This window comes from Rhagoletis pomonella, unplaced genomic scaffold (genome assembly GCF_013731165.1).
Source record: "Rhagoletis pomonella isolate Grant_MI unplaced genomic scaffold, Rhpom_1.0 Rhpom_scaffold_00007, whole genome shotgun sequence".
Taxonomy (NCBI): Eukaryota; Metazoa; Arthropoda; class Insecta; order Diptera; family Tephritidae; genus Rhagoletis; species Rhagoletis pomonella.
The window spans coordinates 22842158-22856014 of record NW_023458561.1 but is presented as its reverse complement, the minus strand read 5'-3'; the positions used below and the strand labels follow the sequence as shown (position 1 = coordinate 22856014).

The 13857-nt window shown below is 35.6% G+C and overlaps 2 protein-coding genes across 3 annotated transcripts; one reads left to right on the top strand and one right to left on the bottom strand.

Moving 5' to 3' along the window:
- Positions 1-2974: 2974 nt before the first annotated feature.
- LOC118742459 lies at positions 2975-6792 on the top strand. Of its 2 annotated transcripts, none has more exons than XM_036474543.1 (2): positions 2975-3655; positions 5655-6792. In XM_036474543.1, exons 1-2 carry the CDS (start codon positions 3607-3609, stop codon positions 6671-6673), a joined length of 1068 nt encoding a protein of 355 aa, XP_036330436.1. In that variant the 5' UTR covers positions 2975-3606; the 3' UTR covers positions 6674-6792. The 2 variants fall into 2 exon arrangements, with proteins under 2 accessions (XP_036330436.1, XP_036330435.1); XM_036474542.1 differs by lacking the exon at positions 2975-3655 and adding an exon at positions 4246-4528.
- Positions 6793-6923: 131 nt separating this feature from the next.
- LOC118742458 lies at positions 6924-11252 on the bottom strand (the record flags this gene model as incomplete). The annotated part of the gene is given in 2 exon segments (XM_036474541.1): positions 6924-7640; positions 10509-11252. Coding segments are annotated over 2 exon segments (1131 nt in total). The 3' UTR covers positions 6924-7002.
- Positions 11253-13857: the final 2605 nt, after the last annotated feature.

Genomic DNA, 13857 nt, shown 5'->3' with positions numbered 1-13857 from the left:
CATATGTAAATGATTCATACCGCACGGATTACATGGCTGAACTAAAAATATATTACGGTAAAAATGGCCCATATATGAAAGAATACGCACAGGCGACGCCTCTGGCTGTTGTGTGTCTCACCTTTAAGTTATCGCAGAAAATTACACGGTGTTACAAAATAAAAAAATTTCACGAACTTTTTAAGTGACCAAGTACAGGTCGAAGAGCTGGCCGAGTAACTCACGAAACTCTTTTTAAAATCTTTCCAACACCCTCCAATCCTCAACTTATCCTTAAAGTAGTTTCTCCTACTCAACTTAACTTAGTTTAGCCAATTTTTGGACTTAGTCAAGATTAAGCTGATTAAAACGTAGGCCAATGTTGGGCTTAGCCTAGAATTTGAATATGAATAGGTCCAAAAAACCCAGCCTAAACAATTTTTATTTTTGCTGTTTAAAGAAATAAAAAGTTTTGTGAGCACATCGTAGATACCCAGCCAGCAGAGAAACGTACTTTTTGCCGAAAGTGCAGTTTTCGTAAATTTTTCGTTTCCTGAAATGTTCAGAAAACGATTTTCATATTTGTTCATTTTTCGTATCCGAAAAATGTCATCTTCTTATTTCAAAACAATAATTTTAAAATATTTGTTCAAACTGAGTATTTGAAAACATGTATACATATTCGCCAGTAGCTGAGTGTGCAGAGAAGTGTGCTACTATTGTTGTAGCTTTCAGGAGGTCCCCGGTTCGAATTCCGTCAGAAGCAACACATTAAAATTAGTTATTCAAATTGAAATAATTGCTGAATATTAAATTTGTTTTTTGTTTGGTTTCCTGTAACTATGAGAAAGTTTCTGTGAAGTTCATAATGAAATCGTTTTCAACGAAAAATTGAATCAGACAAATTTTAGGAAAACAGCTGAAAGCGCATCCGTTTTACAACCATTTTCGATAGTTTTCTGCACATACACTTTAGTGGGAGAATTGATCTGAAAAACGTCCGAAAACGGATTCGGAAAACGGATGATGTACATACATACATAAATACATATCGCTAGCTTAGAGTGAAAAGTTGCTAAGTCCACTTTTTATAAAAACTCATATTTTGATATAGGAGGCTAGAGAAATTGAATATGCATCGTTTCGAAAATTATAAAGGTACTTATTTTATTTTTTCCTCTTCATAAGCAATAAAAGAACAATTTGCTAAGCCCAAAAGAAACTCTACAAATCCGATAAGGCCAAAATAATACGACATCTTTTAATAAATATCGAATCCTTCTGATTCTTATGGAGTTTTGCTTTGCTTTAAACACGCAAAATGTTTGATTCAAAGTCTGGCGAAATAGTTAAAGAAAATGGCCATAAGAAGATTTTTTCCTCTCCTGTAAAATTTTTAAAATGGGACATAGCAACTTTTCTTTCTAAGCTTCTACAACATTTTTTGCCAAATTTCAAAAGAAAATAGTCTCCCCTAGTTACTTCGGAAAGAATGTTTAATTCCGAGTAAAACCATTCAATAAAATCAATAAAACAGTTATGAAGTTATGACATCTTTTATAGAGACAAATTCAAATTTTTCTATACAAACTATTGAAACCTCAAAGTGAATTCAATTCAACGGATTCAAATTTTTTGTGAAATTACATCGAAGTAATTTTGGAAGGAATCTTTGGAAAATTCATATCATTCATATCTATAAGTGGTATGTACGTACCTAGTTTTACTCGGAATTAAACATTAATTTCGAAGTAGTGACTAACAGGCAGTTTCACCAAATTATTTAAGTGAAAATTACTTTAATTTTCGAATTTTTGGTTTCACCAATCAATTTTTAATTTTGATTTAAGTGACCTATGCTCTTCATTTAAATAAAAATTAAATCAGAATAACCACACTCAGAGGTGTTACACGTTTAATCACCTGATCATTGTGTATCTGCTGCTTACTTTTATACCAGCCCTGCTTTTACAACACAGCGTGCCAAAGCTTTCAAAAGCTCTCAGTACAAATGAAAACTTTCAAACAAACTTCCCAGTTCTTGGATCTGATGTTTTAAAAAGAAATATTTTCCGTCTATCTAGCGAAATCAACTACAGTTGCGTTACTTTGACTACCCTTCTGCATCATTTGTATGCCCCTTCACATAGGAGGGAAGCCGCCCTATTGGATCGGCCATTTTTGTTTTTGTTATTTCGAATTCAGATTCGATTTCAGCGACCTCAAAGACCCCTGAATTTTTGTCAGTATGCTAACTTTTTAAATTATGGACACAAAAAGTGTCTCAAATATCACTGTGCGTCAGGACTTTTTTATGGGACTTTGAAATATCAAAGTAATGAATAACTCAATAAATTATTTTAACATTTTAGTGCAATGAAGAATAACAATATGGCTATCAAATAAAACATAAAATTCAGTAGAATTAAAAATGTTTAATATTGAAAATACCTTTTTAAAATTTTATCCTTGAACATCCTTGAAAATTTGTAATATTAATTTTTGAAAAAAGTACATGTTAAAGATTAATATATAATTACATGACCGCATCCTTAAATTCGTCCTTCTAATTTATTAGCTTAAAAAAATAAATATAAATACAAGACTTTTTTAAATGCATACATATCCATTTTTTAAATTCTGCATCGAAAAGTGTTATTCTACATTGCACTGAATTATTTAAATAAATTTTTGAATAACTCATTTCTTTGAAATTTGATAGTCCTTTAAAAAAAACTGGCGTCAGAGAGAAAAACTTAATCTTAAATTCATTCATACATACTCAGGAAGAATACTAGCTTTAGTCTCGCGCTTTACAGAACAGAGGTGGATAAAAAAAAAATCCACATGTTTTGATGTTCCTGATAGCACGCAATAAGGTACTATATATTATTTATAATTTGTAATCAATCGACCACATTTACGCGCTTAATCATGAATACATACGCACACAAGCATATGCACGTTGTTCCATTTTATTCTCGCAATTAATGTGGGGTAGTTTTTGAAATTTCGTATTGTCCTTCGCACTCCTTTTCTGGTAAACATCGCCTTACTTTGCGACTTGTTTAGCCCTCTCAGTAAGCAGCAGCCGCCTTCCGCTTGGCGTATTTTGGCCCCTCAATGAGCGCTAGCTAGATTAACGGTGCTATTGATGCTAAAACGAACGAAGTCTACATAGCCGAGCCGAACTCACATTAGTGTATTTCTGCGTGTGTCTGTACTTTCGCTCGGCTATAATCCTCCTTCCACCAGATATCCTGCCGCAATTATGAAAGTAACTAAGTACGAAAATAGCAAGTGCCACCTCGTCAGCGCTTACAGACCCAAGCGAACAAAGTGAGAGCAGATCTAACGACGAGAGCGACAACAGTCAGTGGCAAACAGTAAATCACATAGCAAACGAGTTCAACGAAAAAAGATGTGGTCGCAAGGATTCTCACAGCATCGCTAGGGCGCCTGCGACAGGATGAAATTTAGTAACAGAAAACTATCGCTGTGAAGTAGATCTAGCGGATGCAGCTAATGAAATTTTTTTTTGATATTTGTGTTAATCTGCAAAATAATCAATAATTGAAAAGGAGAACAATATACCGTTGCCGAGGAAACACAGCTGAGGAAGAAAAAATGACACAACCGGCTGGACCAATGGCGCATACTTTTGAAAATGATAACAGTAAGCAGGCGAAAGTGATTTTGCAATACGTTTTTCATCTTATAGTACATATTTGTATACACATATGCAAATATATATGTACATATGTGAGGCAACTTGTTTTCATGTCATCGATTTAGTGCATCAATTTGTCGGTATCCTTGCAATTTTTTGTTGTTATCCTTAAATGTTACCCGATTTCATTCGCTAAATCGCTAGCTAGTGAAGTGTGTGCTTTTTATAATTTTGTAAGCGAAAATATGTATCCTGCAATTCGTGCATACCCAGTCGGAAAAGTAGTAATGCATTACATGCGTGATAAATAATATAATGTATTTCTGATGAGTTCTAGATTAAAGTACTGCTGACTATGTAATCAGCATTCTAATGTATTCAAAAAGTTTATAAATTTCATATTAAAACACATTCATTTCTCGTGACTAGGTAATGCAAAATTGAATGACCCACTTTTCTGAGGACATCGACCTCGGGAAGAAATGCATTTTTGAATGTGAAAATGTTTGTTTTACTGATTATTTTTTCGTATACTATACATTACATTTTTCCACTGGGTACATAAACATTAACATAGATGTACCTTCTGCGTACAAAATTCTTGTGCTGTTAGTCGGATGTTCAAAAGCCTTTTTATCTTCAGAATAGTTTGCAAGGATGGAAGGGTCTACTTTGCGATGCGTGTGTATGAGTTTTTATTTTCGCTAGATTTTATTATCGTTTTGTTTCTTCCCTTGTTCATATTTTGGATTTTACCCCTGCGCTTACGTTTCCATTTATCAGTTGTGCTGAAAAAATATCTTAGTATATTTAGAGTTGATAGGGCTGATGCTGTGAGCGCAAGGACTTTTGCTAAACGGTGTCATGTGGAGAGTGTATGTATGTACATATGTATGTATGTACATTTTTGTGGTGAATAGACAGTGAAAATGTTTTCACCACTGTAGTGCTACGTTGACTTTGCATACATATCTACATTTGTATGTTTGTATGTGCATAAATACATACATACACTTGTATATATGTACATATGTATGTAGGTGTCTTATTAGATTTGTTAGTAAAACGTGTTGTGACTTTCACTCGGCACTCTTATATGCAAATTTTCCTTATAGGCGTTGTAATGTATATAATACTCAAAAGTACACTTTACTTGACTTTCATAGGTAAACCCATTTTTTATCTCAGCAATAAGCAGCTATTTTTTATCTGCTAACTAAGCGGTAATAAATTTTTTTTTTAAACAATGAAATCTAGAAATGAATGAAAATTATATTAAAAAAGACAAAACAATAAAATTAAAAATATTAAAGAAAACATGGTCTTTTTTTTCTTCAAACATCTAAAAATTATCATAGCCTCAGGAAATGATATTTCATTACTATACCGAAGACCGAAAAGTTAAAGAAAAATATGCAAGTGTTTTTTTTAGTAATTTATTGATCCGCCTCTATAGCAATGTCAAGTAAAGAATATGGCACAGAACAAGTTTTATTACGAATATTACTACTATTGTAGGGGTTAGAGAACTGCGACCTTAAGTTATATTGGATTCATAGTGTGTCTATTAAATCAGTTTCCGGGAGAAATTTTAGAACTGGTTACCAACTGTGGTGCAGCGGTGGTGCGCCCTACCATTCCGTAAGGCTCGGGTTCAAGCTCGGTTCAACCCAACATCAAAAAATTAAAAGGTTGTTTTCTAATTGCGGCTGCCCTTCGGCAGGCAATGACAAACATCCGAGTGTATTTCTGCTATGAAAAACAAATTCCCTCCTTTGTGGGAAAACATCAAGGCGTACGCCAGAAATCGGGAGAGGACATATTTTGTAAGCGCAAATCTATTATTCTTATCGTAGAAGTCGTTATAGTATCCTTTGGTACAACAATGCAACCGCTGTCCGTCAGCATACTATTTCTTTTAGGCTCCAGCTTAAATTTTCTTTCGTTGTTTCTTCTATACTTAAGCTTACCAAATATTCCCACTAATTTGTTACTCATCTTCCAGATTACTACCAGATCAGCGATGAAGATCTTGAAGACTGCGACGATCTTAACGATGACTCTCTACTTGGGGAGGTAGTTGAAGGTACCAATGGCCAAACAATAACACTGAGTGGGCGCGGCCCCTACGAACGTGCTTGGACCACGGACGCTACACGCGCGCTCATACACATACGCGGTCCCATGCAGGGCATGTTCACCGAGGGCCGTCAAAAACGGACTGCACTTTGGCTACACTGCACACGACAACTGCAAAAGTTAGGCTTTCGCTACAGCGCAGCAAAAGTACAAAAGAAATGGCACAATATACTCATTACCTACAGCAAAAACTTACCTAAGAAGATTACAAGTGGATATGTGCATTGGGAATTCTTCGAAGAGATGCACAAGTACTTGAAGGACAAAAAAGTGGATATGTACGATTTCCAATACAAATCGACATCTTATCACAAATCGCCCGTGGAGCAACAGCAGCAGCAGCAACAGCAACAGCAGCCGCAGCCCTTGCCGATTAGTTTTCAACAAACGCTGGAAGTCAAACCACAGACGCCTTCCCTACAACCTGAAGTTACAACTCAATATGGCGTAGGGAATAAATTAGAGCTATTGGCCAACACGGCCGAAACAAACTTGGATAAATCGAATGATGAGTTCGACGAGGATTCGATAGTTATGTCTGAGCTCAAGCGGCCCAAGTTGGAGTTTAGCCCTGCTGAGCTGCCGCTGGAGATAACCCATGCCAATGGCTATGAACACAGTGGCAAATGCGATAACGGCGAGTTCCCGTCGATGTGCACTGGGACGCAGGACGATGAGCCATGGTGGAAGGACTACTTTGAACGGAAGCTGGAGGTGGAGCGTGAGAAAATTCAGTGCCAGAAGGCACTGCACCGCGAGCAAATGCAATTCCATAAGATGTCGCTACTGCAGCAGGAGAAGATCGAACGTCTGAAAATTGATGCGATCAACAGCTTGACGGGGACGCTGCAGAAACTGGTGGAGGCGAAAAACCGAAAGGTGTAGATGATATGGGTTTCTAAATATGAACAGTTTAATGTGGATATGAATTTTAATTTTATTTAATGTAAATACGTAATTATTCTTTAAGACATCAAAGCTTAACTACTGGAATGGAAATGTTACATTAGTATTTTTTCTTTGCTAGTATTAAGACAATAAATATATATGTATGTACATATTTATGGCCTTATTCATAAAAAATAAATTAGCCTTATAAAAGGTTTATAAATTGAAAAATGTATGAAAACGTCAATTTATAAAGCTCTTTAAACCTACTTCATTTTTTATGAATAAGGCCATTAGATTCTAAAAATGTACTGAAATACTTTTTCTTACAACTGCCAATCGATTTCCAACACTGTTGCTATTGAAGCCGTTTTACTCTCCAACTCCTCGGTGCCATAGTTAAATATCCACAAATCTGTGGAGAAGATCAAACATTCACCAGCACTCAAGCGTATATTCACCACCGGGCAAGGGCCTTGACACGGCTGCTTCGGTCGCAGGCGTATATCGAAATAACCATAAAGTTGTTGTACGAATACTAAGCCTTGTAAGTAAATTTCGCGTAGCTGTTCGCTCGCATAATTCTGTGACATCAGCACCCAACTGGAGTAGAATGGTTCTAGATGCAGTGGATAGTAATAGGGACGTGTGACAAAGCGTCGGGACGCTTTGACTGCGCGCCTCTCACAGTTTCGCAAATGCAGGAACCATTTGGCGCTGGGCGTGGTGCTCTTGATCTTCTGCAAAGCCAATTCTAAATTGAAAAGCTTTATGAGCATTAAGTTGGTTGACACATCACAAGGATTGCTTTCGAGAAAATCCAAAGGTGCGCTGTACATTTCGTCGAGAAACATGTTGAGCGAGCGTGGCCGATGCGAGTCGGTGACAATAACTGGCAAGCCGCGTTCCAAGTAAACTGATTCGAGGAATGAGAAAGTTGTATTCGATGTTGCGGGAATGCGTTCTGAAATAGAAAAAAAATTACTTAAATTACTTAAGTTGATAAGTTTAATTCACATGGCTCCATATTTTTAGGCACACCTGTTACACATACATATGTATGTACTTATAGAGAAATCAGCGCATTAAAGTGTACTTTCGAAAATAATGCCTTTTAGGTACTAATTTCTTCATGAGAAATTTGAAGCTCATTTAATTTGTGTATGAAAAGTTACTAAAAATTTCCGTGGAAAAGTAATCGCACCTTTTTGTCATCACACTGGAAGACTAAAAATCTGTAACTCGAGAAAACTGCACTGCTAAAATCAGAATTTTGTAATACTTTGACTTCGGAAAACAAGTCTGAGCGATATTAAAAAATTCTGCAAAGCTTTCCAAACCAATAAAAATCACCTCATGCAAATTTCCTTGCAAGGAACCGTCCTTGCTTTGTTTAACGCCTATATAAAAGCGAATTAAAGGCTGCATCTTTTTGGAACTACCTCTGAATGGAAAAAGAAGTATATTTTGGAAGCAACCAATCCCGACTGGGAACTTTTAGAATCTTCTATCGCGGAAGTTACTAATTCGATACATTTCTATGAAAGTAATCGCCGATGGTATCGTTTTCTTCGAGTTCATATCCGCTGTCAAGAAGAACTCTTCCACCAATACGAAAGCGATACTGCGATTAGGAATTAATTCGATAAGAATGAAAGTAACTAATTTGTGCGATAGCGTCAGACGATTTAAAGAAGATTCTGTGTAGAGGTAAATAAGTGTTTGATTTAGGGTTGCCAGATTTTTTTTTTGCGCGAAAGCAGTACCTTAAACATAAAATATTTAAAAACGGCAGAGTACATGTTTTTTACAATATTTTGGTATACAATTAATAAAATGTAGTTCATAAAGCTTAGAATCCAGCGCTCGAATGGTAACACTCGTTCACGGATCGAAAACCATACGAAGGAAAATTACGTAATATGTCAGTCGTATAAGCTGAATGGTGTAAAAAGAACGTTCACGCACGTCGTAATTCGAAAAATGTCATTTTACGTGATGAGTAATACGATATCGTATGTGACGATTAGAGCCCTGCTCTGTTGCTTGGAAAAGCATTTTGTTTTTGCTGTAAATTTTCTGCAAAAAATAAATATACGAGCATTTTTTTTTGTGAGCTGCAAACTGATCTAAGAAATTTTGATATAACGAATTTTTCGTTTTTCTAAACAGCTGGCAACAGTTCTTAAAAAATAAAAATGTTATTCATTTTAACATAAATTTCCACATTCATATTTAGTATAAAATACCCTTATCATATCATTATACACTGGAGCCAATGAATTACACAGTGCTACAAAAAAGAAGAAAGGTATTTTTGAGTAAAACAAGAACCGAAATATGAAATTTGTCAAACACCCCCAAAATCTTCATTTTCCCTTTAAAACCCGGTTTTTCGTACTTTGGCGCACTTATAAGCCTGTAACTTAATTGATTGTGAACCGAGTTTCAGTTTATTACCGGATTTAAAAAGAAGAAACTTAGGCCTTTCGAATGATATACATATGTATATGTGAATAAAGAAACCTAAAGAGATCTGTATGTATTTACCCTGCAAACACATTTATTTTTTACTTTTTTCGCCTTTTTTCAATTTCGGTAAGGTTTTTACGCACAATTTTATAAGAAGACTATAATAGTCCTAAATTGGTTCTAAAACTAAATATAATAATGATGCAAGTTTTATGAGTTATTAAACTTTTTATAAAACAAAATTTTTGCAAAGATATTATTTTTGGCTATACAACTCAAAAATATTTGCTTGATCGTTGTTTTCATAATTTAGCATCATCAGTTTCTAATTGTAGTGACCAGCAATATTCTGATTTCAATTTTATTTTATTTTATCCTTCGAAACGTTTTTTAAATGTAGCTATTTCTTGGTGAAAGTGTTAGCCTTGTTCATCACTGAACTGGCCCAAATTATGTGGGAAGCAGTGCAAATGCGAATGAAGGAAATGCATTTTTATGGACATGTTTTTATTTTAATATGAAGTTTTTTATGGGTCGCATAGTATGGCCATCCCGACAGCCGCATCAAATAGGCTGGAAAGCGCTTTAAATGTCCAATTGGTTAAAGTTGAAAATGTTGTCCTACCACCACTGCATTTAAAGCTAGGATATATGAAACTATAGGGGTACTCTCGCAGCCTTGCAAAGCCCTTGCACGGTGCATTGAGAGTAACAGTAGCCACAATTGACTTGAAACAATTGAAAAATTAGTATACGATTTTATAATGCAAGTACAAGGTGGCCACTGTTTACCTTCAATCTTCAAGCAGATGACAGAATAGCATCATCGTCGAATTTTCTAATTCTTTCAGAGACGTTGGTGGATAATGAGAAAGCTTTAGATATTCGTAATTTTGATATGGTCCAATATAAGTCCAGTGACGAGAGTGGCGGAGCTGTAATCCACCGTAACACACATGACGAAGTTCGTATAGTTCTCTACAAATAGAACTCAATGCACAAAAACTGGAATCAATGTCTGTTCAAATTTGCTTGTGAAAGCAGGATGAACCATGAGAGAACAGTTATATTTGTGGTAATTTATATTTCACCCAATCAACCAGTAAATAAAATTGTTAAATTAATTCACGAGAGCTTAATAAAAATACACACCAGAAGTACAGCGGACCCTTAAAAAAGACTCCAGGAAATTTCCTATGATTTTATGAAGGTTTCACTTCTATCGGGTGTGCACTGCACGCGTTTGTTTTTTTTTTTTAATCACGTTCTTAATATACGAATACATTTCGAACCAATGTTGGCAAAGGGGTGGCGGAAATTTATTTTAAAATACTCTATCACACTTCGAATGGTTACTCACCAAGCATCTCACAAAGTACGCAATTTTCAGCTTCAGTCTCATAACGGCCCAAGGCTTTCATTGTTGAAGTTGCACTCTGCGCACCGTTTTTATCTACCGCCCGTTCAATTAGACACCGGCTACTATATAGAGGCGTCCAATTCCAGTAGGGCAACAGCTGTAGCAACACCAAACGTCCAATGGCGCTAACAAACCAACTAAATTCTTCGGACCAGTTATAGAGTAAATAAAAGGCCGCCATCATAGCCAACAAGACGCCCAGTAACACGTAACATCTGTTGTTGCGACGATGCAACAGCGGCGGGCATATGGCACGCATTTCTTTGGAGGTAAATCCTTGCTGCTTACATTCGACGAAGAAGTCAGCGAATTCCTGCTCCAATTGCTCCATGCTGACGCGTCTGCACGCGAACACTATGCTGCCACAAGTAAACGTTGAGCGCCACAAGTGGTTTTCGCTACTGAATAACATGCAACGCAGCATTGCTGCCATGGACTGCCACCGCACATGCGCTTTGCGCACATGACTGGCTGCTGGCGCATTTGGCGATAAGCGAGTTAAGGATTTTAAATTGAATTTAACACTTCATTGCATGCGAAATTGAAATTGAAAGCGAAGTGCCGCTTTGAGTTAAGGAGGACAGGGGCGAAAATAATAAGAATTGGAATAAATAAATTAAAGTGGAAATTATAAAAAAGCCAAAGGGAGACCAGAAAGCTTATGCGAGTATGTACATTAGGGTGGTCCAAAATAAGTAAAGTCAGAATTTTAGTGCTCTCACCCCCTAGGAATGTTATATATCGAAAAATTATAAACTTATATATTTTTTTTTAAATCAAAAAAATGTGGAAATGGTATGGAATTCTTGAAAATCAATATTTTTCGATCGGAAAACTCTGGTTTTCTCCAGGAGACTTCCAATAACAATACCCAATTGTTTATTTAACCATTTTTAATACTAACGATTTTTTATTTATCCCCCTCATTGTACTTTCTAGGGGCTTTAGCGGGCTTATAAAATTTAGTTGCTATGAAAAAGTGGTTAAACAAATAATTGGGATTATTATTGGGAATATCCTGAAGAGAAACAGAGTTTTCCGGTCGAAAATTGAAAATTTTGAGCACTTTGAGCGATCTCTGAATATTTTTTGATTTCAAAGCAAAAAAATACTAGGGATTGAGAGCAAAAAAATTTCGACTTTACTTTTTCACATGCATTTTTGGACTACACTAATGCACATACATTAGAGCACCCACAAATGCAACAGTGTTAAATTATTTCGTTCCCTTCTCATTTTCTGATAGCTTTGCGATAAAAAATAAAATCCGTAAAAAAAATGTGGACATCTGTAGTGGAAAGAGCCCCGCGATTTGAACTTAAAGTCCAAAAATTTACAAAAAAAATATGCATAACTTTAAAGACCAATAGCTCTTAAATGTTTAAGCGAAAATAAATGAACATAAAATATAAATAAAAATATAAATATAAATAAATAAATAAAAATATAAAAAAAATTTATGTAAAAGGAAACCGGGAATATTTCTCTCATATAAAGACCTACAAATGGTCATTCTTGGGATATTATGTGGGCAAAGTAAAATTTTTCAAAACCGACTTTCTAACGGCCAAAATAAATATTTCAAAAATACTTAAGCTGGTCCGGACTCCAGGATAGATGTCATCGCCGAGCCCCTTAAATTGAAATTTTTTTTTTTTAGTAAATCTTATTTATTTAACTACTCAGGTATACATTAGACAAAACTTACTTATAGTATTTCGGTACCTTGATATATAAAGGCCCTATCTCATTTTCTTTGAAAATCTTGCTTTGTACAAAACTCGGTAAATTGCTCACTAAAAACCTAATTTTAAAACAACTAATGCGGCATTTTACTAATTACAGTCAGCAATAAAAAAACAGCGTTTTCAAGAAATTCGCAACATAATAATAGGAAATTGCGCTAATTTCTTGTAATCACTTTGCAACAAAAATTTAGGTAGGGCCTTTCGATATTAAGATAACGATAGTTTCGTTCGTAAACTTTTATTGAAAAAGCTGGTAAATAGGAATGAATCGATACAAGTTAATTCAAATACATACTCGATACTTTTCTCAATTTACCAAGTTTTTTAGGACTCGATACTTCCTACTGCGATCGAAGTAGGTATCGGAAAGGAGTACTGGTATCGGAAGTGCAAAACTTATTATGCTTCATTATCTTCTTTGAAAAGCAACCCATTAGAGGTATGGTATGCGCACTACATTTCCGTAGCTATATAAGCAAGCCCGTCTATACATAAGGGTTGTTGGTTCATCTGCCCGTTGCGAGAGGCTTTTCTCTAAAACCGGCACAACTATATTAAAATCTCGAAACCGCCTTTCAGGAAAATACTTGGATAAGTTGATGTTTTTGATAAATATATTCAAAAAGGAGCTCTTTTTTTAAACTTATTTTACACTAGCAGACCCGGCGTACTTCGTCCCGCCCAAAATTAATTTTAAACATTTGGTCCAACGTTTCCACCAACCATTCCATAGCCATCTTAAATTTACCTAATGAAAGAGTTATGTCCGTGAAGAAGTTCTTGTGGCAACAATGATCTGGTTCGATGGTGAATCGCCCTTCAATCTGTATGGTACAGTTGGTGGCAATTTCAAAAGGAGAGTGGTTGATGTAACGGTGGTAATTTAACATTGATCCTTGGTGTCTCCGAGTGACTCCACTTGACGATTTTTACCAATAACTCGACTCTAGCGCCATCTTGCATATCTCGATAATGAGCCAAATCGGATAATAAATACGATTTTTTAGTAATAACTCGACTCCAGCGCCACATAGCATTTCAAGTTGTGAACCTAAAGTATACCCGCTCAAACACATAGAAAAATCATTAAAATCGTTTCGGGCATTAAGGAGGGGTTCACTCACAAACACGTACCGAATAAGTTTATGTATGTATATCGTAATTCACAAAGGCCCTAGCAAACGAATTATTATTTCACAGAAGAAGCAAAAAACATTATAAAAGGAGTATGAAAAACAAGTAGCATTTGGCATGTAGCTCCGTTGTTTTTGGTACTAATACTTAAACATTTTTATTGAAGGTGTATTTTAATACCATCCTACCACAATCTGTGAAAAACGAAGTTCCGAAAAAAGTGTTCGTTAGGGCACCTGTGAATTAAGGTAAAGCTATGTATTTACAGATAGGTAAAAGTTTTAGTGTGTTTTGAAGGCGCCACGCCCCGTTTTCCAATAACTCCTACTTTTCTCCATGAGTATGGGATTGATTTCGAATACCTCGGTATCTGATCCACCTATCAAAAAAATGTATCTTATATGTTA